Below are 24,985 nucleotides of genomic sequence, written 5' to 3'. Positions count from 1 at the left end.
ACATCTGGAGGGCACCATGTTGGTGAAAGATGGTCTAGTAGCATGTCTATGTAATTCTCAGTTTCAGCTGGGTGTACTGATTCATCATACAAAAAATAGTAGGACCAGCAGTGGCTCTCTGAATTGTTCTCCTTTTAAAGAAAAGAATGGAACACATTGAGTATGGTCTCTTTTCCATGGACAGCACAGGGGAGGAAAAGGTACCCTTTCTCCGGGTCTACTTCCTGTTCTTCTGGTTGCTTACTACATAGTCTACCATGGACAATTGCCACATAATCTTTTCCCAAATTAATATAGATTGTTTAAGCAATGCTACCAAAACATGATTTTTATATTATTATTATTATTATTATTATTATTATTATTATTATTATTATTATTATTATTATTATTGTCTAAATTGCACTGCTGAATTCTACTGGATTACCCACAGAGATACGGAATGTATTCAGCATTATCCTTTTCCTAATTGTCCCTTCTGTCATCCTGTCCCTAACTATTAAATGTTTGCAGTTTTGAGATAGCAACCTTAATGTTGTTCCCATTCCTCTTTGATTTCTGTGCCTATCAATGACACACTGCCCTGGCATGGCTGAGCTTTCCTGTTGCTTCTTTAGATTTTCTCCATGTTGAAAGCTGTTCAAGACTCCTGTCCGCTTTTCTCTTGTCTCATCTGTTGCTGATGTGCCGGGCATGCTTCATCCCGGAGCTCTGGAGGATTCAGTACCCCAGTCTTATTCCATGGGAAATCCAGCAAGCACTTTGGATCATACTACCTGACTGCGACTGGTGCTTCCTGACTCTCTGGATTGTGTCCTCTGGTTAGAGGCTAGCGTGTGTCAAGTTGCAATACCACCTACATCTAGATATGCACTAGACGTGGCTAGGAATCGGTGCTAGAGCTTCACACCGCCTCTTCAGTTGGAAAGCTATGATATAGGATCCTGATATCAAATAGGGGGCTATCTGCTGAGTAAAGCGGTGAGGGATGTGGACATACAGGAATCCTTGTTTTGCTGCTGCACTGGACATCGAACATCAGGCATTTTTGTTTTGTGTAATAGGTTTTTGTTCCTTCGTATCTTATTGCTGCTGTTTTGCCCAACAGGTGGTGCTACAGACCAAAGGAAAAATTCCTGTCCCTACTGCAGCAAACACTGTTGTGCTGGCAGTTGCCATGTGTTGCCTTATAGCAACCTTGCTGCAACAGGGAAAGAACATAGGCACTCACGTAGGAATAAACTGACAGATGCTTGAAAACAACCCTTTAATTCTATGCCTGTTTACACCACATATGGGCAGGTGACTGACTCTTCTGATTCTGGTATTGTCTCTACTGTCTGCTTAATTTAGTTGTTATCCAAACAGCTTTAGAATACTGGAGAAACTTGAGTTCTGTTGTATCTTGCTGCCCATCCTGTGTTGAGAGCTGCAGCTTGAAGGCAGATGTGTAACAAGGAAGAGAGCCCGAGCTGTTGAGGGTTTCCTGGCTTATCTCTTTTTCCAGCTAAGTTGTTAGAATAGGATGCCCTACTCCAAGTCCTTGGAAAGAATTATGCAGTGTTTTCCAAAGTCCTTGGTATTTCATGGTGGTACACATCACCAAAGACAGCCTCAGTGACTGAACATCCACTTACTTACGGCTAATTCTGATCTTGTTGAGGAAATATACATCTGGATCAAAGGGAGTAGGCAAGAGCAATGTTTCCCCAACTCTTCAAACCTGTGCCTGCTTACCCAGAGATGCTGATGCTGATGAGGTAAAATTAAGCCTGTGCCCATTTAGTACCTACACAGTAGATTTGTGTTTCAGAGCCGTGGGCAGTAGCTGCAGCTCTGCCCCTGCACTTTTCCAATAGGAGATCATGTAAAAAGACGCATAGGAGGGTAGTTGACCAGCTGACCATTATGAAGGTCAGTTCACACAACCAGGTTAATGCATTGAGTTTTGGATTGAATTCAGGAGCTGACAAATACTAGACAAGCCTCCCTTTTCTCCTTGCTGCCAGTTCCTCAAGCCCTTGCAACAAGGACCCCTGCAGTAAGCCTGGAGGAGGAGGGAGATTCTTGCCTCATTTATACCTGAGAGATAGATCAGGAAAGAAACAGTGGGAGAAACATATGCTCTTTCTTTAAACTGGAGTGCAAGTGAGTGCCTAACTCTGCTGGGAGAGTGCTCTAGAGGGCAAGGGGAGCTTGCCCATGGCAAACAGGCAGTTGCAGATGATTGCTTGAACGGATCTGCATTGCAGTTGGATGCATGGCAGAGGAGATGCAATTTGCTTCAGCTTGTCCTACTTTGTGGTGGTACCATAAGGCTGATAAAAGATGACTGAGGGTCCCTGGTAGGACCTGCAAACTGGACATACAGTCAAGTGATTCCCCTTGTGTCCAGGTGCAGCAGCGTTCACTTCACCTGTGCCTTGGGTGCTAGGAAGGTGTACATGGTCTCAGAGGGTTTCCTCCTATTTTCAGGGAACCCTTCTACAAAGGCAGCAGCAATATATATGTCATGCTATATATTCTCTCTGTACTGTGCATCAAAACTCTCTCAGCATTCATTTTGGTTATTCGCTCCCTGTGTTTCAGCTATTTATTTCTGCATTGTTCGTCACCACATCCACTAATGCTGTAGCTGTGACTGAATGATGCCATTTGGCACAACCGAGTTCTGGACTAGAAGCTCTAGCAGCAAGGGTGGGCCTAGGAAGAGTCAATCAAGTCTCAAACAGCTGTTGGAAGTTTATGCACTTTGTAAAATATGTCTATTTAAAACAAGTTATTTAACTTTTTCCACTGACTTTGGTGCATTTATGGGCTTCTGTCAGAAGTATCTTGAAGTCTGTGGGTGGTTCAATGACACTTTCCTGCCTGCCAATACAGGAAGCAAGGTTGAGAAAAAGCAGGGAAGATGCTTTTCTCATGTAATTGGAGAATGGCCTCAAGTGATTACAGCTTACTGCTTAGCCAAATATCTGGCTTCTGTCAAGATCCCCAAATTTCTGTGCACCATGGCAGAAATCAGAAACACATCCAGCAGTTCTCAAGTTACCAGAGATGCATGTATTTCCCCCCAGTATGTTCCTTCTTTGGAAAAACAAAACCCACGAGAAGCAGCTCCAAACATGGAACTACTTCCACTTGCTTGCATTTCCTGGTACCTTTTTCCAACTCTCTTTATGCTGCCAAAACTGCAGTTATTTCATAGAACACCAGTACAGGCATACCCCGCTTTAACATACGCAATGGGACCGGAGCGTGTATGTAAAGTGAAAATGTACTTAAAGTGAAGCAATTATCTATGCATGTACTGCACTGCAATCGCCACTAGATGGCAGCGGCGTCATGCCATTAAGTGTCTAAGCGGGGTATGGTGGCTTATGGAGCATGTACGTTACAGCGAGGCGACGTTAAGTGACGTTAAGCAGGGTATGCCTGTATACACTTCCTGAGTCGCTCTAGACCAGTGGTTCCCAAACTTTTTTCTTCACAGACCACTTGAAAATTGCTCGGGATCTTGGCACACCACTTAAAAGATTTTTTACCTGTTATAGCAATTGTAATGCTCTGTGCTAGATGCTGTATGATTTTAATTGTCATTTATAGGCACACTGCAGACCACCTGAATGAAGCTCGTGGACTAGTTTAGGAACCCCAGCTCTAGACTTTAGGCAGTAGTTTGCTCTGTGTACACGTCTGTGTTGCAGGAAACATTGAAGTGTGCATGACAGAAATGGTCCAGAAATGGTGTATCAGGGTCCATGTATGTTTTCCCACTCATTACAACATAAGTTGCCATGTTGTAGATGCTTCGTAGGTCAGACAAGCAGGCTGAAATGCTATGTCTATATCACGTAGACATTAGCTTGGTACATACAGATGTGATAAAAGTTTGGGCTCTCATTCTAAGACTGTGCTACATGTCTACTTAAATTTTTTGCCACACTTCTTGTACCACAGTGCAGCTGTTCTGTGTAACCACATGAAAACAAGAACTCCTTTCTTAGAAGCTGCTATTCCCCACTGTTGAAAGTTGCAGATGGTAGTGATGAGCATGTCTGCATTCTGTGATCTTTTGGGTCAAAAAGAGGCAGACATATAATGAAATGTTGTTGTTGTTATGTGCCTCCAAGTCGACTACGACTTATGGCGACCCTATGAATCAGCGACCTCCAGTAGCATCTGTTGTGAACCACCCTGTTCAGATCTTGTAAGTTAAGGTCTGTGGCTTGCTTTATGGAATCAATCCATCTCTTGTTTGGCCTTCCTCTTTTTCTACTATAATGAAATGTATGCATGCTGAATTTACTGTTTTTCTTTTGCATATGGAAACAATTTGTTCTTTCAGAGATGGTATATAGGTTCAGTTTTTAGCCTGGTAAGTGCAAAACTTGTGCTGAGCACAATGTGAGAAACCGACATCAGTAAACGGGTTAGGCACAAGCTATAAATCTTCATACAGTGCACTCTTCTGATGCATGTTTGCTCAGGATCAAGTCCTGCAGTGTTCTAGTGTAAGTGTGTAGGACTGCAATCTTATAAGGTTTATCCCTCTTATGCTAAAGTCCTGGCCCTGCCTGATGCTAGTCAATAAACCATTCCCTGCTATCTGTCTGCAAGGAAAAGCCAAAAAAATGAAGTAAATCTTTTCTGTGAGCTCTAATCTTATAATTTAGGAGTTCATAGCACCTTGCAGTCATATCATCCATCAGTGACATAAGAGGCAGATTGCAAGTCCTTCCATTTTGCAGAGTGCACAATGGAAGGGAGACTTATTGGTTAGCAGTTTGTGTTCAGTGCTGCCTACCATGCCCCATTTTGGATGAACCTGAGGACCGAAGAAGTGAAACAGCTCTTCTAAAGTTTTAGCATTTTTATTAGACAGTTTAAAAAACAAAATAAACAAAAAAGAAAACAAATGAAAACACAACTCCATTGATTTGGCCTCTCAAAATGTACAAAAAAGGAAGATAAGACAATCTTTACCACCACAATAATCCTTCCATACACAAAGGTTCAGACTAGCCCCAATTTGGAAAGCAGGCTCAAAATTGACTAGCCTAAAATGTTCCCATACAGGAAAGATGGCTGTTTAACTGTGATAAGGGAGTGAAATCTTGAGATTCCCACATGAGTAAACATTAGAAGAAAACTCATTTTTTATAAACTTTTGCATATTCTGGAGAAGCTGCTTGACCACTGTTGCATTCTGTTCCCCTCCCCCTTTTATTACATTTTTATTCCTCCTAGGAACGTAGGGTAGTATACACGGTTACTCTTGATTTTATCCTCACAACAATCCTGTCAGGTAGGTTAGACTGCTAGTGACTGGCCCAAGCTCACCCAGTGAACTTCAAGGCTGACTGTTGAAAACAGAAGGCTGATTAAGCAAGGCTTTCTTTCTTCCATTGGCTTAAAATAATGCATCTCCTTTCTAAAATGCAACTACTTTCATTACAGACACAATTTTTATTTTTTTCTTGGCGGTGTCTTGCATTTTTAGTCCTGTCTCCTTTTAACTCCAACTTGTTGCATGAGGCCTACTTTTATTTTTCACTATATATGTCTGCTCCTTCTGTCCCTTCAGGTTCTGCCTCTCTGCTTTACTCTCTTTCCCCTTCTCTTTAAAAATAAAATGACGGCTCCGGCATTGGAGTGAATTGCCACCTTTATTGGCTCATGGTCGAATTTGGGGTACCAAACCACTAGCTGATCACCAACATACTAGCCTATATTATGCATGGGCATGGTATTTTGCACTGATATATTGTCGCCTTGCTGTTACTTTGTTTCAGAAGCAGAGTTGGCATGTTCCATTTCTCTTTGACAGAGACAGCTATAATGGGAGATTACAGTATACAGTAGGGCCCTGCTTTACAGAGCTTCGCTTTACAGCGTTCCGCTAATACAGTGGTTGTGAATTGTAGAAAGGCCCCGCTTTACAGCGCTTGTTCCGCTTTTACAGTGTTTTTTTGCCGCCAGGCGCCATTTTGGTCAATGTAAATCAATGGGATCCGCTTTACAGTGGTTTTTGCTTTACAGCGGGGGTCTGGAACGTAACCCGCTGTATGAGCGGGGCCCTACTGTAGTCATTCACAGGAGCAGGAAAACATTCAGCAACCAAATCGACTCGAACTAAGCTGCACAATACCAAATTTCTGGGTACTGTCGCTAAACCAAGGGGTAGCCAATGTGTTGCCTTCCTGATACTGTTGGACTGCAGCACCCATCAGCCTCAGTCAGCATGAAAAATGGGTAAGGAATATTGGGAATTGTAGTCTGGCAGCCTCTGGAGGGCACCCCATTGGCTACCGTGACTTAAAATCTTCTCAATCTGCAACCATTGACACTCCTGTCAAAGAGGCATTCTTAGCATGGCTTGGGGATGTGCCCCACATCAAGCATTCAACAATATCTGGAGGGCCACAGTTGGGGATGGAAAGCTCTGTCAACTTTGGTTCTTCCTCATTTTTCAAATCTTAAATTCCATTCTCTGCATTTCTGCAGCAAAATTCATCAGCAGTGTGAATTTCTCCTAATAACACACTTTTGTATGCAGCATTGACTAATATACACACTGTTGCATGTTATTTTCACTAATATATTCAGGACGTAGACATACATAAGATGGCACGGTTAGGCTCTCACTCATACAGAGAATGAGAGGAATATAGAACATAGGAAGCCACCTTATGCTGAGTCAGATTATTGATCTAAGTAGCTCAGTCTAGTCTACACTGACTGGCAGCAACTCTCCTGCAGTTCAAACTGCGGTATCTCCCAGCCCTACTAGGACACACCAGGGATTGAACTTGGAACCTTCTTCAAGCAAAGAAGATGCTTTGCTACTGAGCTGCGGGCCTTCCCTAAAGACGACAGAACCAGCTAAGGGGAACACTCCGTGCGTCTGATGAAGCAAGTGGGCTCTAATTCACAAATGCTTATGCCACCATAAGCTTTCAGGAACTACAAAACTCTGGTATGAGACTTTCTGAACATAAATAGCAGCTGACCTCTGTGCCCAAGACAGAAGACGAGCAGAAAAAGCTTGGAGGTAGCTGAAGCCACAAAAAATAGAGGATATAGTACCCTGCCCAAAGCAGGGGTCATCAATCTTTTGGGTCCAGTGGAATTTTGAGAATGTGCTGTGGGCGCCAGCCCCAAATGGCTGCCACATCTGAAAGGGCAGAGAAAGGGCCAGGTCCTAAAAATGGTGTGGGCATGCCCCCTCCCATCTACATCAGCCACCGCAGCACTCGCTTACAGATAGAAGCTCTTTGTGCATCTCCTCTGTTCAGAACTGATCAGAGGGTGGGTGCCTAACCCTGACATACAACGAAATGTGGACATGATCAAGGAGGCATGTTCATCGCAGGAGAGGCTGAGCCAGGGCAAACAGAAACTGATGCAGGAAGAACACATTATAGATTTTTGATTACTTAAGACTTTTTGCGGGCCTCAAAGGAGGTACTGGCAGGCATGATGGTCCCTGTTTGGTAACCCCTTTGCTGAAGACATAGGCTGCACACAAGTTGTTCCAATGCTTGGCAACCCCTTTTAGTACATAGCTAGGTATGCACAAGGGAACTAGAGCTACTCTGCAAACACCTTTTGGGAGGGTACTTGCTTGTAGCACTCTAGCTAGGTTTGAGCTATTATGCTGATCTGTGGGAAGTGGGCTTTGCCTTACAGCAAGGGACTGGATCAGATTGCCTTCTGGCCTACAGCAACTGCACGATTAACATCGGCATGGGATAAACTAGAAATGGAATGACTGCAAAAGGATCACCCCAACTACTGCTGCCTAGAGGACAGAATCACCTCTATCACTGCCATGCAACATCCAGCATTGTCCCTGTGTAAACAGACATGTGAGGACTGGACAGAGGCCCAGAGCCTCAACCAGGCTGCTGGCTCTTTAAAATGCAGGTGTGATTCTCCTCCCTGCTCCTCCAGGCACAGGATCGCAAGGAGGGCTGTTCCTTCTCTTCTTTTGCAGCTCCCAGGGTGTGCAGGTGGGGATCCTTTAGATCTTTATACATCGAGGCTGAATCCAGAGAGTGTCAGCTTTTGCCTCTCTGGGGCAGAGAGTCTAGATTTGCGCTGCAGTGGCTGATGGCACTCGGGATCAGTCAAAGGAGGGTAATGCTGTCTGTAGCACAGGTAGGCAAATGCCAAGCCCATTCCCGATCCAACCAGAACATCTTGCGAAGGAAACAAAAGAGGAGAGAGTGCAAAGATCATTTCAGCTGCGGCTAGCCAGCAACAGCACAGCACAGCACACCAGCATGCTATTTTAATTTTTTAGAACGTATTGTAGGAACAATCCTTCTACATGTCATTTACATTTCAAAAGTGCTGTCTTTGGAAGCAAATCCAAACTGAGAAGAGGAGATCCTCCCATATGTAGGAAGCAGCCTTATAGTGGGTCAGACTATTTGTTCATCTTTAACACCATCTGCACAATACACTGAAAGCACTATTACATCACTTTTAACAATCATGGCTTTACCACAAAGAACCCTGGGTACTGTAGTTTGTTAAGGATGCTGAGAAGTGTTAGGATACCCCCCAATTCCCCTCACAAAACTACAATTCCCAGAGTACCCTGAGAAGAGAGATTGATTGTTAGACCACTGTGGGAATTAGGGTCTTTTAACAACTCTCAGCACCCGTATCAAACCACAGTTCCCAGGATCCTTTGGGGGAAGCCAAGACCAAGTGGTATCAGAGTGCTTTAAATGTATGGTGCATAGGTGGCCTGACCTCCCAGGCAAAGAGAGGCCATTCCCATCACCTACCACCTTGTATTCCTGACTAGAAATACCAGTGATTGAACTGGGGGTGTTCTGTATGCAAAGCCACGTGCTATGCCACTAGCTTATGGTCCATCCCGAAATGAACGAATGTAAGAAGACAAGATGGTAACATGTTGAATTAGATAAGTTGTCCATCTAATTGTAAGTGCCGGAGGGTGTGGGGGCAAAATCCAGAAGTCCAACAGAGGAAGGATAAATTGGTCATTACAAGAACTCTGTAACTAAGAACTAGTGCCATAGTTTGCTTTTTCACTTCTCCTTCCCAATCCTTTTTCCTTGTGTGTTTTGTCTTTTAGACTGTAAGCCAGAAGGTAAAGACTATTTGATTCTTGATATCTGTAAGCTGCTCTGGGAGCCTTTTTCTTCCCAGCTAAAATGGGCAAAAATATTTTATTACTTGTTACATATATATCCCACCTTTCCTCCAAGTTGCTCAAGGTGGTGTACATAGTTCTCCATCTCCATTTTATCCTTTATCAACAACCTTGTGAAGTAGGTTAGGCTGAGAGATTGTGACTGGCCCAAGGCTACCCCGCAACCGCCATGGCTGAATGGGGAATTGAACCCTGGTCTCACAGATCCTAGTGCAACACTCTAACCACTACACCACACTGGCTGTTGTAATTAGTCACAGTGCACGCATAATGGTTTGGCCCGAGACGCTTGGCAAGGGAGGATTCAGCCCTCCATCCCTTCCCAAGCTATTTGACCAATCTGGGCTTGGAGGCCAGCTGGCACTGCCTAGGGAGTACAGCCAACCTCCACCCATTACTCCCAGGTGGCCCTGCACATGCTGCTGGATTCCAGCTCCCATTATCCCTGACCATTGGCCATGCTGACTGCGGCTGACTGGAGTTAGAGTCCAAGACTTGGAGGGCCGCCGGTTCCCCACAGCTATGTTGCTTCTTTGCTATTTTCACGGCACCTTCACTTCACTTCTCCATCAAGGCCTCACTCACCTTGCCAGTGATGCTTGTAATCACAGGTGCGGGATAAAGCGATGAGCATCGCGATAAAGAGGGGCACCAAGAAGGCACAGAGGCGCCAGGACTGCCCACGCCCGCCAGGCGCAAAGCAGTGGAGCTTCCCTGCAATGTAGAAGGAGCCAAAGGCGAGGCCAGCAAAGGCAACTGGAAGATAGGAGGGATCACTGTGAGACCTAACAAGGCAAACTGTCACCACCATCCTTAGCTACATGCCCATGTAAACTTGAGGAACTAGCCATCCCTAATCTCTAGGCAGGCTAAAGCAAATAAGGAATATGGGTAATACCTTAGCAGTGCAATGTTATAGGCAACAACAACTTACAGGAAATAAGCCACATTGAGTTCAATGGTACACACTCTGAAAAAGGGATGGGATTCACTGGCTGATGCCAGTTTGAAAGAATTTTGTTGACCTAACAGGCTGGAATTAATTCGAATTCATTCTCTGTCTGCTAGCTGCCACTTTTACCAATTTATTTTTCCCCCTCACAAAAAATATTGATATTCATATTGACATTTTGAAAGCAAATACCAATAAATGAAACAAAATATCAATAACATTATTCTTAATATTGATACTTTAGAGGCGGGTTTTCAAAAACAGTCATGGCAAATCACCACACAAAAATACAATCCGCAATGATAAAGAATAAGTGGATCACTGGAAAATTGGATACCAAATCCAAATTTGGCAGAATTCTAGCACATCCCTACTCTCAGGTAAGCATGTAGAGCAGGAGTAGTCCAAGTGGAGCCCTCCAGATGTTGCTGGACTGCAACTCTCATCAGCCCCAGCAGCATGGCCAATGGTTAAGCATGATGGGAGTTAGAGTTCAACAACATCTGGAGAACACCATGATGGCACCACTCCTGATGTAGAGGACTGCATCCTCTCGGGCTGATTCAATGACTCATTTCTAGACTTCCGGTCTCAAAGGCTAAAAAAAAAGAAACAAAAAAATGTACGACAGAGAAAAAGCAGCCATCGACAACTAAAAACAAGCAAAATTAAAAAGCTATGAACATATGCTATAAAATCACCGGGGGAGGGGGGGGGATGACAGTTGAAAGGTTTTGCACCCTTATTCATACAGAATGACTTAAACTTGTTCACCTATTTCTTTAAAGTATGGTGGCCTAAAGATGAACATTAACAAAAAAAACAATCTATACATAAAATAAACAGGAAACAGTATAACAAAGACAATACAGTCAGTGTCAACTGTTTAAACAAAGAGGAGTAAAGCATGAAATGATGTCTTGGATCATTAAAGTAAACCACAAAGCTATGTAAAGGGCCAAAATTACATATCTGATTACATGTGGGGAAGGCCAAATGTTCCCCTCCAAGCCTCGCTGTCTGGCCCTTGGAACCCTCCCCAGGCCACACCCTTCACTGGCTCTGCTTCACACACACACCCAAGTGTTTAGTCTGGCTTGAATGTGTCCCTGAACTCTGCCTGGATGGAGAATAGACCAGGGGGTGGTGGGGTAGAAAGTAGCTGACTGTCCAAACATAAAATTTACATTTGTTGCTCTGCCTGCTTTTGCAACCCATCATGAGCATATGGCCCTTGGAAGGTTGCCCAGAAGTGAATGTAACTCTCAAGCTGAAAGAAAGTATTTAATTCTGTATTTTGTCGGCAATGCTGCTGCTCTGCCAATATCTTGAACGGCCCACAGCTTAGCTCAGCTCATACAAACTTTAATTTGGTGCATAATCTGTCAACCAGTGAAAGAAAATCATACGTTTTCTCAAACCACTGCAAAACAGGAAAAGAACAGTGTGGTTGACGCTTCCTCATCGTTAGACTCAACATTGCCAAAGAAGCGTTTGCACAACAGAGGCACATGGGACTGGCAGGTCACATAGGAGGTTCCTAAAGCAGCAGCACCAAACGCAAGGCAGGGCAGGCTCGCCTATTCACATTAACACAGAGGTGGGGAACCTTTTTCAGCCCGAGGGTCACATTCCTTTGTGGACAACCTTCTGGGGGGGCTACATGCCAGTGGTGGCTGGCGCTAAGGGCAAAAAAGGGGGTGGAGCAATGGATGAGACTCACCCCTTTGTGCAGTGGAGTACATTCCAGTCATGCAAAAGCAAGAGGTATACACATGCTCACCATCTACACACACACATCCACTATCCAGGCAAGCAAAAGTCCTTGAGGAGGGTGCAGAACAGGGCCAGTGAAGGGGTATGGCCGGGGAGGAGGCATGCCTGGGGAGAGTCCCAAGGGCCAGACAGGGAAGTCTAGCGGGCCACATTCAACTACAGGGTGCCTGAGGTTCCCCACTCTGGCTCTAGTGAGATGCAATGCTAGCTCAGGATGGGATCCACTGGCTAATGCAGGTTTGAAAGCATTTCTTTGACCTAACAGGCCAGTATCAATTCGAGTTTGTTCTTTGTCTGCTAGCTGCGGCTTTTGTTGGTTCATTTTTCCCCTTGCAAAAAAAATTGATATTAATATCAATATTCTAAAGGAAACACAGATAATTTTAAAGGAAATATTGACATTTTGAAAAATGAAAGGAAATATTGATAAAATAGTTGTTCTTAATATTGATATATCAGAGGCTGATTTTTTTTTAAAAAAAAACCTGTTTTCGAAAATAGCTGTGGAAAATCGCTATATAAAAATCCGATCCACAATGATAAAGTATAAGCAAATTAATGGAAAATTTGGTACCAAATCCAAATGGGGCAGAATTTTAGCACATCCCTAATGCTAGCATATTAGCATCCCACATAATTCTGTTTTCTAAGTACTCCTGGAGCGGTATGGGTTTCTTTCACTCTGCATCTAGTAACAGGTCTTAGAAGAATTTAAGCTGTAGAGCAAACCTATATGCTGCCACCTCCCATATTACACATATTTAAGGGGCCTCTGCATAGGAGGTTCTTGTACTCCTAGCTCAGTTCTGCAAAGCAAATGGTAATAACAATAGGGAAAGCACTCCAGAAAAAAGAAAAGGCAGGTAGCTACCATGGTACTAGATCAGACGATTTGTCCACCTAACCTAGTGCTGTCCACTCTGATGGGCAGCCTCTCTCCAGCATCTCAGGCAGCAGTCTTTCCCATCATTTGTGACCTGATCCCTTTAAACCAGAGATGCCAAGTTCTGAACCTGAGATTCTCTACCTCATACTTGGCCACTGAGGTAGAGCTCCTTCGCATTAAGGTGGCTCAGAAGAAACAGCTGGAACGCCATGTATTGTGCCTTCAGTACACGGAAGAAAGGGACCTAGAGCTTTTCTCAGCAGTGCAGGGCTTGGCTTATTTACCAAAGAGACCTGCAGCTAAACCTTTCTGCAGGATACCTGTTCTCTGCACAGGCTGATCTGCAAAGTGCAGGGGCGGCCTTGCTTCTTACTACATTTCATTTCATTTTGATTTTATTTGTTTTATTATTAAATTTATATCCCACCTTTTCTCCAAGGAGCTCAAGATGGTGTACAAACATGGTTCTCCCCTCCCAACTTTATGTTCACAACAACCCTATAAAGTAGGTTAGGCTAAGACACAGTAACTGGCCTAAGGTCCTTCTGTGAACTTCATGGCCAAGCAGGGATTTGAACTTTGCTCTCCTAAGCCCTAGTCCGACACCCTACCCACGACGCCACACTGGCTCCCAATGGCCCTGGCTCCTGAGGATGAGCTGAATGAAGGCTCCAAGTCTTTCCCAGGAAATTTTCCTTTCATGGTGGTCTTCAGGCAGAAGCTTAACAGCCAGTTTTGGAGATATTCTAACTCAGGGGTGGGGAACCTCTAGCCCATGGGCCAAATTGGGGGCCTCTATGGGTCCCATTTTCCTGAAACTATATGCACCTGCCCCACACCTGACGTCAGTGGTGGCTGGTGGCTCCATGTCAGCTCCTTTACAGCTTGAACTAAAACCTGGAGCAGATTCCATTACTCCAATGACATGGAGCTACCAGCCATCACTGCCTGACATCATATATGTAGGTGTGGGGCACGTAGAGATGTGATTGGATCAGCTGCAAGACCGAATTCCCCATGGGGAACTGGATCATGCAGCCAATCCCAGCAGAAAGGAGCTCTGCCAGATTCCTAGACTTCATGGGGAAGAAGCACTGTTAAACCATTGGCTGAAGGAATGTTTTTAACTAATTGTTTTTAGAATGTGTTTTTAGAATGCTTTTTAATTGTTTCGTTGATGACTTTGCTCCCCTGGGCTCCTTCGGGAGAAATAAAAGTAATAATAATAATAGTAATAATAATAGTAATAATAATAGTAATAGTAATAATAATAATAATAATAATAATAATATGGTAGTTCTGTGAGGGGAACAGGAGTCTTCTAACAAGTCTCTTCATCCTTTACAAACTATAGTTCCCAGGATTCTTTGGGGAAAGCCATGACTGTTTAAAGTGGCATGACACTGCTCTAAATGTATCATGTGGATGTGGCCTAGAAGGCTGCTCCAATCCTAGGATCCTCTTTCACTCCTTTGCAGATGCCCCCTGTGGAGATTTGGGAGGGGCTAAATCTCTCTCTCTCTCTCTCTCTCTCTCTCACGCGTGCACACACACACACACACACACACACACACACGCGCACACACACACACACACAGACACACGATATATCCAATCTCTCAGGTTTGTGCTTCCCATCTCTGGGTGCAACCCTTGCAGGAGACTGCTTGCACACTCACAAGAGGAATGCCCACTGGGGAAGCTCTTGCGTCCTTCGATCACTACTTGTGCGTCACCCGTGCACAGCAGCTGAGGGGCTTCCCGGCCATCTGGAAAGCAGCGGTAGAAGAAATCAGGCCGAGGCCTAGAGCAAGGAAGAGAAGGAGAGGGTGAGGCACCACAGCTCAAGCACAGACTGTGGAGAGGCAGGAGCTGAGTGGCAAGAGGGAATCTACACCTGTGTGCCCAGGTCCACAGCCTCTCCATACAAGCTCACCTTGCTTGCAGTGGTGGCTCCATGTCCGTGAGGCAGTGGAATTCACTCTAGGTTTTAGTTTGAACTTTCAAGGAGCTGTCCAAAGTCTGGACTAAAACTCAGAGCAGATGCCACTGCCCCACTGACATGGAGCCACTGCTTGCAGGCTCTACAAGTACTGGCCCCTCTATAACCTATCATGGGGGTCTCACAAACACCTTCCTTTGCTTTAGAACATAAGGAGAGCCCTGCAGGGTCAGGCCAGTGGCCCACTGAGTCCAGCATCCTGTTCTCACAGCAGCCAACCAGGTGCACATGGGAAGCTGGCAAGCAGGACCTTGGCACAACAAGATCACACTCCACACTTGTGATTCTCAGCAACCGGAAGCTTTGTTGAGGGATGCTCCAGAAAAGGGCAACAATGAAAATGCATGCTCTGTGCATTTATTCTGGTAATTTCTGCAGAGAGAGGGGATCTCACCTGCCCACGACCAGCTTCACAGCATTGGTGAAGACACCATTCAGGGCAAGAGCCAGGCTGGCAGCTGGAGAAAAGAAGAGCACAGAACAGTTGTCCTCAGCATCTTTACTCATTCAACCCTAACCAGGCCAGCCGCCAGAAATGGTGTGGCGAGGAGGCCGAGTTAAGAGGGAGAAAAATTATTGCAGAACACAAACACAGGCAATATATAGCCATTGTGACTCCTCCTAGCCATCGAGAGCCTTTTCCTCCATGAATGGGTCTAATCCCAAGTCAGTGGCCATCATCACCACACCTTGTGGAAGCAAATTCCACAGATTAACTAAGAAGTATTCACCTAAGCATGCTTCCCGTGTATCATCTTGGTCAGTGTTCATGAAGAATTTGGCCAGGAGAATCAAGACCAGAGGAGACAAGAAGGAAATGACCTGGAATGAGATGGCAGAGACAGAATTAGAGCCAGCAGCACGGCAGGAACAACCACAAAACAATGGGGTGGTGTCCAACCTCAGTCATAGAACTGACCCATGGCTTGTATTCCATGTTAGTCCTACTCAGAGTAGACTCACTGAAATTAACAGACGTGGCTCACTTTGATGCATTCATTTCTGAGTAGAAGTTGGCTGGGTACAACCCATTGAGAATAATGGACACGCCAGCTTACATCCATTGAGTTCATTGGGTTTGCACTGTGTAGAACTTAATTGGATCCAACCCATCAAGAAAAAAGGTGCTTGCCACCCACAATTTTTTAAAGTACTAATATATGAAACATTATGCTGTCTGATCAATCAGGGACACCTTTTCGGGTGATTAAAGTTTTGTTTTAATCAGTTAATCTAACCAATTAAACACTGCAGCCATAGTGGATATTCGGTATTAATTTACTAAGGTATTTAAGCTTGATTCTAAGGAATGTAAGCCTCGCTGCCTTGTAGGAGATCACCTAATGCAGGAATGGAGACCCTGTGGGCCCCCCAAATATTGTTGGACTCCAACTCCCATCAGCACCAACCAGCATGGTCAATGGCCAAGGATGATGGGAGTTGTAGTCTAGCCGCAGGTGCCTGATCCCTGATATAATGGAAAAGACCTCGTAGGACATCTGTTCAGACCCTGCACCAGGAATAGTTCCTAAATTAAGGAGTTCCTAGATTCCATCAGGCTGCCTCAGTGGGAGAGATGGGAAGCAGGGTTCATTCCATCAACTTTGCCAAAAGACCAGCTCCACCAGGCACCTCCTACCTCGACCTGTGTCTATGCCTGGTCATTATAAATAAATAGATTAAGGTTGAAATTCCATGCCCTCTCACCTGGAACTAAGAGTGACACCCATCAGTCCCAGTCAGCATGGCCAATGGTCAGGGATGACGGGAGTTGTAGTTCACAATATCTGGAGGGCATTGCATTGGCTATCCCCTGACTCCATGCTTCACTGGAGACAAATCTGAAGGCGCACCTGCTTGCAAAAGACGTGGGCTGCAAACATGGCCTAAATTGCACAAGATGATTGGAATGAATACTTACAAACATGGGTTTGGCAGGTACATGGTCAAACTCCACATAGGGGTTTTTATAGAGCCACATTTCTTCCGCCTGTATGACCCGCTGGAATGGAGGCAGAAGCTCAGTGAACCTAGAGAAAGAACACCCCATTGACTAAAGGCTTGTTTACACATTATACTGAACACAGGTACAGGTGCAAGTGTTTGTGTGAGAGAGTGTACACATGTGGCTTAAATACTGTGTACACAGACTACACTTTTTGAATGTAATGTGTGAATACCCCTTAAGTGTTGGTGATTTGGGGGAAAAAGGCAGAAGACCAGTATTGAGGTTTCCTCCCAACAGGATCACAGGAAGATTTGATCTACAAGACGAATAGATCGATCTTCAACAGGGATTTTCAAAGTGGTCTGCAACATCGCTTTTGAAATATCAGTTCAATCGTTTTCATAAAACAATGGATGTACCAAATAAGCATAAAGAATACACTGAAGCTGTTTTGTTACAGTAGTTCCAGCCCTATGGAGAGTGGGCACTTGTGGCCCTCCAGCTGACCATCTGTTTGGCTCCACCCCTGTTGTTGTTGTTATGTGCCTTCAAGTCGATTACGACTTATGGCGACCCTATGAATCAGCGACCTCCAAGAGCATCTGTCATGAACCACCCTGTTCAGATCCTATTGTGTGCGTCGTACAACTTCGGACTCTCCTTTCGCATCTGTGCGCATCAGCCTCTGGGCTTCCTTTCGGCTTTGACCCAGCTGTGTCATTAGTCACAGCGCTACTCATACTTGTCCTTTGTTCTTCCCCAGTAGCTCGGTGAGTGCCTTCTGACCTGGGGGTCTCATCTTCCAGCACTATCTCATGTTGCATTTTGGATACTCTGTTCATAGGGTTTTCATGGTAAGAGTTATTCAGAGGTGGTTTACCATTGGCTTCCTCTTAGTCTGGATGCATCTTAGTCTGGTGTCTCAGCTTTGACCATTCTGCCCCTGCTAGGAGTCTAGCCTCTTGGTCTAGACTCCTGACGACATTGCTCTCAGCTTCTTCGACACTCTCAAACCCCCTCACCGCGTTAAGGTGGGCATCCTAAAGGGGGCTCCACCCCTAGAGGACTGAATTCACCATTTTAATGCATGTTTTTCTCACAGTACACATGCACAGGGACCCCACCCCTTGTCTACATGATGGTTGAGAAGAGCATAACCTGTGCAATCTCTACAGCTGGCTTTCCACAGGTTATGAACTACACATTTGAGCCACCTGAAGGACATGTTTTACCCAGGGCTCGTTGGTGCCCATTGGTGCTGGTGAGGCAGAAAACAAGGAGGCCAACAGTAGCCTGAGTAGGGTTGCCAGGCTCAGGGCCTCAGAATGATTCTGTATCTTTAAGAGAAAAGAAAATTCAGCCAAGTGCAGGTTTTCATGCAACACTGTAATGGGAAAAACCACAAGGTGGAATTCTCCCTTCCCCCAGCACAACTTTTAAATATAAAGAAGACCTCTTTGCTGCCAGGCCCAGCCTCCAAGAGATCTTCTATATCTTTAAAGTATCAATATTTCCTTTAAAATTATCTGTATTTCCTTTAAAATATTAATATCAATTTTTTTTGCAAGGGGAAAAATGAATCAACAAAAGCCGCAGCTAGCAGACAAAGAACAAACTCGAATTGATACTGGCCTGTCAGGTCAAAGAAATGCTTTCAAACCTGCATTAGCCAATGGATCCCATCCTGAGCTAGCATTGCATCTCACTAGAGCCAGAGTGGGGAACCTCAGGCACCCTGTAGTTGAATGTGGCCCGCTAGACTTCCCTGTCTGACCCTTGGGACTCTCCCCAGGCATGCCTCCTCCCCGGCCATACCCCTTCACTGGCCCTGTTCTGCACCCTCCTCAAGGACTTTTGCTTGCCTGGATAGTGGATGTGTGTGTGTGGATGGTGAGCATGTGTATACCTCTTGCTTTTGCATGACTGGAATGTACTCCACTGCACAAAGGGGTGAGTCTCATCCATTGCTCTACCCCCTTTTTTGCCCTTGGCGCCAGCCACCACTGGCATGTAGCCCCCCCAGAAGGTTGTCCACAAAGGAATGTGACCCTCGGACTGAAAAAGTTTCCCCACCTCTGTGTTAATGTGAATAGGCGAGCCTGCCCTGCCTTGCGTTTGGTGCTGCTGCTTTAGGAACCTCCTATGTGACCTGCCAGTCCCATGTGCCTCTGTTGTGCAAACGCTTCTTTGGCAACGTTGAGTCTAATGATGAGGAAGCGTCAACCACACTGTTCTTTTCCTGTTTTGCAGTGGTTTGAGAAAACGTATGATTTTCTTTCACTGGTTGACAGATTATGCACCAAATTAAAGTTTGTATGAGCTGAGCTAAGCTGTGGGCCGTTCAAGATATTGGCAGAGCAGCAGCATTGCCGACAAAATACAGAATTAAATACTTTCTTTCAGCTTGAGAGTTACATTCCCTTCTGGGCAACCTTCCAAGGGCCATATGCTCATGATGGGTTGCAAAAGCAGGCAGAGCAACAAATGTAAAAAGTGGTATGATACTGCTGTAAATGTATAATGCAGATGGGGCCTGAAAGTGAGGAAGCTGGCAAGTAGTGCCATCCCCTGGACTGTTTGTGGACAGCCTGAGAGGTTGATGGTGCAATGCCCTGTTTGCCCTAATGAATCAGCCTCTCCTGGTCCAACCTCCAATACGTTAGGAGAGTGAATATTCCCTCGGAGCAGGTTATGTTTGGCTATGTTTCAGAGCGCTGATTTTTAAGCTGGCTTCAAATCCCTGATCGTGCAAAAACCAACAAATCAGCATTCTCAGGCCTATCTGTATGATAAGATTGTGTGCATGTCTGTTGCGCACAAAAAGGTTCATATTTGTTACCTATTTATTGTATAAGGCCTACCCCGTTCCCAAATTTTTTTCCCCATGGACCACTTGAAAATTGCTGAGGGTCTTGGAGGACCACTTGATGCAGCAGCAAGTGTAATGTGCTGTGCTAGGTGCTGTATGATTCTTAGCCATATTTTATTGCTTCTTTTATTATATTTTACTGTACCGCCATTTGCATTCCATAGTTCAAACTGCAATACAATAAAATACAATATAAGAAATAAAAAGTAATAAAAATACAATTTAGAATCAATATGACATGCCACAAATCTCCTGAGTAAAGCTCATGGACCACTGGTGGTCCACAGATCACGGTTTGGGAACTTCTGGTCCATATGATTATCCCTTGAGGCTGTGCATTTCTTGACAAAATTTAGCATTTTCTAAGCCAGAGATGGGGAAGCTATGGACAGCCAGGTGCTCAGGAATATTTGGAATAACTGTAGTCCAACATCAGCTGGAAGGCCACAGGTTCCCCATCCCTGTCAAAGGAAAGAGCAATATTTTGTATCTGCGGAAATGTGATTCTCCCTTTCTACCCAATTCTTTGCTATTATAATTGGTTATTTATTTATTTATTTATATACCACCCCATAGCCGGAGCTCTCTGGGCGGTTTACAGCAATTAAAAACAATAAAAGCAAATATACAAATTTTAAAACACAAAAAACAATTTAAAAACAATTAAAAAAAATTAAAACAATTTAAAAACACATGCTAAAACGCCTGGGAGAAGAGAGAAGTCTTGACCTGGCGCCGGAAAGATAACAGTGTTGGGGCCAGGCACACCTCATCACAGAGATCATTCCATAATTTGGGAGCCACCACTGAGAAGGCCATCTCCCTTGTTGCCAGCCTCCCAGCTTCCCTTGGAGTAGGCACCCAGAGGAGGGCCTTAGATGTTGAGCATAGTGTACAGGTGGGTTCATGTCGGGAGAGGCGGTCCATCAGGTATTGTGGTCCTAAGCCATATAAGGCTTTATAGGTTAAAACCAGCACCTTGAATCGAGCTCGGAAACATACAGGCAGCCAATGCAATGTAGTCTGGGTCTGGCAACCAAGAGGTATTCTGTATCTTTAAAAGTTGTGCAGGGGGAAGGGAGAATTTCACCTTGTGGTTTTTCCCATTACAGTGTTGCAAGAACACCTGCACTTTGCTGATTTTCTCTTCTCCTCAAGATATACATGGCGCAGAGTGGTAAGCAGCAGTAACGCAGCCGAAGCTCTGCTCACGGCCGGAGTTCGATTCCAAAGAAAGGAGGAAGTTGAATCTCCGGTAAAAGGGGTCGAGGTCCACTCAGCCTTCCATCCATCCGTGGTCGGTAAAATGAGTACCCGGCATATGCTGGGGGGTAAAGAAAGGCCGGGGAAGGAACTGGCAATCCCACCCCATATATACGGTCTGCCTAGTAAACGTCGCAAGACGTCACCCTAAGAGTCGGAAACAACTCGCACTATGAGTGCGGGGACACCTTTACCTTTTTTACTCAGGCCCTGAACCTGGCAACCCTATAATTGGTGTATGCAATGGGATTAGGCAAGTTATCATGGGCTCTTATCGGATAGTCTCTGCAACAGAACTACAGTATTTGTTGAATTTCTTACCCACTCTTCACACCATAAGGTCCCAGGTTGGGTTACAACAATATGAAAATATTTTTTGAAAATGTTAAAACAATCTAAACAGTTAAAACTAACAACGGATGATCAGGGGACTGGCAACAAAGCCCTACGAGGAGAGACTGAAAGAAATGGGCATGTTTTGCCTTGAGAACAGAAGACTGAGAGGAGGAGATACAATAGCACTCTTCAAGTACTTGAAAGGTTGTCACACAGAGGAGGGGCGGGATCTCTTCTTGACCATTCCAAAATACAGGACACAGAATAATTGCCTCAAGTTACAGGAAGCCAGATTCCGCTGAACATCAGGAAAAACTTCCCAAGTGTTAGAGCAGTACAACAATGGAACCAATTACCTATGGAGGTGGTGGGCTCTCCAACACTGGAGGCATTCAAGAGACAGCTGGACAGCCACATGTCAGGTATGCTTTAAGTTGGATTCCTGCATTGATCAGGGGGTTGGACTTGATGGCCTCAAAGGCCCCTTCCAACTCTACTATTCTATGATTCTGTGCTTTGCCTGATCACAAGGGAAAGCCCTCAGAGTCTGCTCTGTTCCCCATCCATTGCAAAGTAGCAACTCCGCTCTCACTGCAGTGGGCATGAATCAGATAAAATTTCCAAAGATATTAGCATATTCAAAGCATCACTAAAATTATTTAAAAAGTTGAGGCATTTATGAAATCAGCAAAAACATGGTACTCATTTTCACTAGCCTAGCTAGAGAGAAAATAAAATGGGGTCGCTGTGACTTTCCTCACAACAAAAGCCTATGCTGTTATAACATGTTATAATTATTCAAACAAGGGTTACTGGAATCCTTTTATCTTTGCAATCGCAGAAGAGAAACAGCCCACCCCCCCTTTTTTTGGAGTTGAAGCCAAAAACAACACATCAGCCCTAGACTCTGGATTCGTTCTGTCCAAATGGCAAGGCTGCAGCTGAAATTACTACCAAAACCACCAACGTCAGCAATGACAAAACAGAGGAGCAACTATTCCTCTCATTATGGTAACACCTGAGGTGGGAACGCTCCATCTATCAGGGGCTTCTAGCAGGGCACATAAAGAAGACACATTACGGTAGTACCCAGCTGGGCTTCATGAAGTGTCAGGGGCTCACCTGTGATTTGTGGCAGCTGCTCCTGTGGGCTCTTCTGATAAGGAGCACCCAGGAGACCACCACCCCCGTACATATATTAAGCCCTCTGCAAGGGCACCGTGTGGAAAGGGGTGGGCCAGATAGTCAATATTTTCCATGCATTGAAGAACTATAAAGCAGGGCATGAGTTAGGGCCCGGCGACTGTTGTATGAGGTTTTCTCAAATAGTTTTAAAGGCCCCTATATTAGGTACAATACAGCAGATGCATACATCTATTATGTGGATGAAGGCGTCCTTGAAGGCCCATACGCCATAGATTACATACCATATGGCCTATATATTTCATGCAGTACAGCACGGGCAAACATCTATTAGACGTAGGAAGACATCCCAGATTTTCTTTGGCCCATATATTCTATACCACATGGTCCGTATATTCCATACAATATGGCACAGTCAGATATCTATTAGACGCGAGTGAGGACGTCCTAGATGGCCTTTGGGCCACGTATATTACGTGTGATACAGCACTTGCAAGCCTCTCTCTCTCTCTCTCTCTCTCTCTCTCTCTCTCTCTCTGTGCAGTGAGTGAGGGCATCCACGCTGTCCTTCGGCCCCTATACTAGGCGCAATACAGCAGAGGCAAGCATTCATCCTACACCCGTGGTCATTAGACAGCTTATCGGGAAAATCGCTTTATCGGGCCTTTAAAAATGAGCCGATGATGACGTGCATTACGGTAGAGACTAGGCACAAAAAGGAAGGGGAACCCCACCCCCTTCCCCATCTAATACAGTACAGTACACGCATCACAACGGATGCAGGTCCCGCATATTATACGCATTACGACCCTGCCTGGGTATTGCCGCGCAGATGGCCCCGCCCGCCTTCTCCGCACTCACAAGAAGAGTCCCAGCAGCATCGCGCGCACCCCCACTTCTAGCAGCAGCGCGAACCCCGCCCGCGGGACCCGCCGCATCCTCCGCTCGGGCGGCAGCAGCAACGAGAGCCTCCTGCCTTCCGAGGCGCCGCCTACTCGCTCCCAGGACCGGGGGGGAGGAGGGAAAAGAGGCTGGGTCTCCTCCCCCCGCCCCCGGCGGAAAAGAGCCGCGGGCATGATCACTGCTCAGGTGGGAAGAGGAGTGGTGGCTGTTGTGCTTGCAAAGAGGCGGGATTCGGAGAGTTGAAGGCTGCGATCCTTTCAGGTCTTACATACCGGGGCACAGTGGGACTTGTTTCCGAGTAAACAAATTGCTCGACTGCTTGCACTCTTGGGGCAGAAGGCTGTACGTGTTTGCATTAGGAAAATGGGAAGAGACATGAGCCCACTGGGCCATGTGGCTGCTAAACAAGCCAATGCGTCCTTTGGCTGCATTAACAGAAACATTGTGGCAGTATATAGCAATACTTGGAAAGCACATGACTCCCCCCTCCCTCCCCAAGAATCCTGGGAACTGTAGTTTGTTAAGGGTGCTGAGAATTGGAGCTCTGTGAGATGAACTACACTTCCCAGGATTCTCTGGGGGTAAGTCATGTGCTTTAAATACATGGTGCATACATGAAGTGTGTCAAGAGCACCACGCTTTATTATACTTCTACTCTGTTCTGTGCTGGCCAGACACATCTGGTGCTCAGTTTCATGTGCCCCATTTTAAGAAAATTGACCATGTCCAGAGGAGGGTGACCAGGTTGGTGTGGTGTTTGGAAACCCAAGGCCTTTGAGGAATGTTTGAAAGAGTTGAGTAGAATTAGCCAGAAGATGAGAAGATTAAGGGGAGACCTAATAGAAGTTTTCAAATATCTGAAGAACTGTCATGCAGAAGAAGGAGTTGGCTCCTTCTCTGTTGCTCGGGAAAGGGACTAGAGTGGAAATTGCAGGAACTCAAGGCTAAGAGCTGTTCCACGGCAGAACAGACGCTTCTGGGGGGGGGGTCTCCTTTGCTAGAGACATTTAAGCAGAAGCTGGACCTGCGAGGAATCCTGCAGGGGCAAGATCCTTGCTTTGAAAGGGGACTAGATGACATTCCAAGTCCAGTAGAGGCTGGTCCATTGGGGCAAAGGGAGTACTGCCCCACCAGCCTCTGTCTGCTCTCAGCCATCCCCCACCTGCCTGCCTTTTTATTTACAACCAGTCCAGGGGATGGCTCTGCCTGCCAGCTTCCTCCTCCTCAGTTTCAGTGTTGCTGTTGTAGAACTTATCAGGGAGAAAGATGAAGATAAAGCTAGAATTAGCTGGCTCTTGCCTATCCTTAGTTCCACCTCCACCTACTGTTTGCCCCCTGCCTTCTGCCCCACCAATCGCAATGGGCACCAGCCATCACTGCTTCCAACTTTTAAAATTCCATGATTCTATATGGGAGCAAGTGGTTCTTCAGATATTCTGTTCTTAAGCCAGCTGAACTGAAATTTCTTGGGCTTGTGTACTTTGGAGGCTTTGATGGGGTCTCGATGCAAATATGACCCCCATTACAATCACTGGTCTCTAGACTGGCAGTATTTTGCAGGAAGGATTCAAGCGCATAGCAGACATTTAGGGTTGCACAGTTAAAGTGAATTAAAACACTCTGTTGCCTTAGCACAACAAAGTCACTTGAAAAGAAAAAGGACAGGGAAATGCACCGAAAAGTGTGGGATGAATGAATAACTAACAGGAAGACC

General features: G+C 45.4%; 2 protein-coding genes across 7 annotated transcripts in view; one reads left to right on the top strand and one right to left on the bottom strand.

Moving 5' to 3' along the window:
• Nucleotides 1-2,792, top strand: part of DDHD2 (DDHD domain containing 2) — a 37,984-nt gene extending 35,192 nt beyond the window's left edge. For all 3 annotated transcript variants that reach the window (XM_061593565.1, XM_061593564.1, XM_061593563.1), the window contains one exon: nt 618-2,792. The gene's annotated coding sequence lies outside the window, so the exon portion shown is untranslated. The remainder of the gene's footprint in view (nt 1-617) is intronic.
• A 2,080-nt stretch (nt 2,793-4,872) lies between these two features.
• PLPP5 (phospholipid phosphatase 5) lies at nt 4,873-23,583 on the bottom strand. Of its 4 annotated transcripts, none has more exons than XM_061593570.1 (7): nt 23,544-23,583; nt 16,731-16,839; nt 15,541-15,631; nt 15,204-15,267; nt 14,487-14,611; nt 9,779-9,949; nt 4,873-8,204 (listed from the first exon to the last, which is right to left on the bottom strand). In XM_061593570.1, the coding sequence occupies exons 2-7, from the start codon at nt 16,788-16,790 to the stop codon at nt 8,035-8,037; spliced, it is 681 nt and encodes a 226-aa protein (XP_061449554.1). In that variant the 5' UTR covers nt 16,791-16,839; nt 23,544-23,583; the 3' UTR covers nt 4,873-8,034. The 4 variants fall into 4 exon arrangements, with proteins under 4 accessions (XP_061449554.1, XP_061449550.1, XP_061449552.1 ...); XM_061593566.1 differs by lacking the exon at nt 23,544-23,583 and adding an exon at nt 23,230-23,495; XM_061593567.1 differs by lacking the exons at nt 4,873-8,204; nt 23,544-23,583 and adding exons at nt 8,954-9,189; nt 23,230-23,495.
• Nucleotides 23,584-24,985: the final 1,402 nt, after the last annotated feature.

This window comes from Rhineura floridana, chromosome 12, assembly GCF_030035675.1.
Source record: "Rhineura floridana isolate rRhiFlo1 chromosome 12, rRhiFlo1.hap2, whole genome shotgun sequence".
Taxonomy (NCBI): Eukaryota; Metazoa; Chordata; class Lepidosauria; order Squamata; family Rhineuridae; genus Rhineura; species Rhineura floridana.
Note: the sequence above shows the minus strand (reverse complement) of the source record. Positions and strands in the feature narration are given on the sequence as shown.

Excerpts from the sequence above, each read along its gene's own strand:
- PLPP5 (XM_061593566.1), bottom strand. The coding sequence starts at position 23,444 with ATGCCCGCGGCTCTTTTCCGCCGGGGGCGGGGGGAGGAGACCCAGCCT. Across the intron at positions 15,268-15,540 it reads TACACGGGAAGCATGCTTAG|CTGCCAGCCTGGCTCTTGCC; the intron begins GTGAATACTTCT and ends TCTTTTCTCCAG. Across the intron at positions 9,950-14,486 it reads CCCCAGTGGGCATTCCTCTT|TTGCCTTTGCTGGCCTCGCC; the intron begins GTGAGTGTGCAA and ends CCTATCTTCCAG.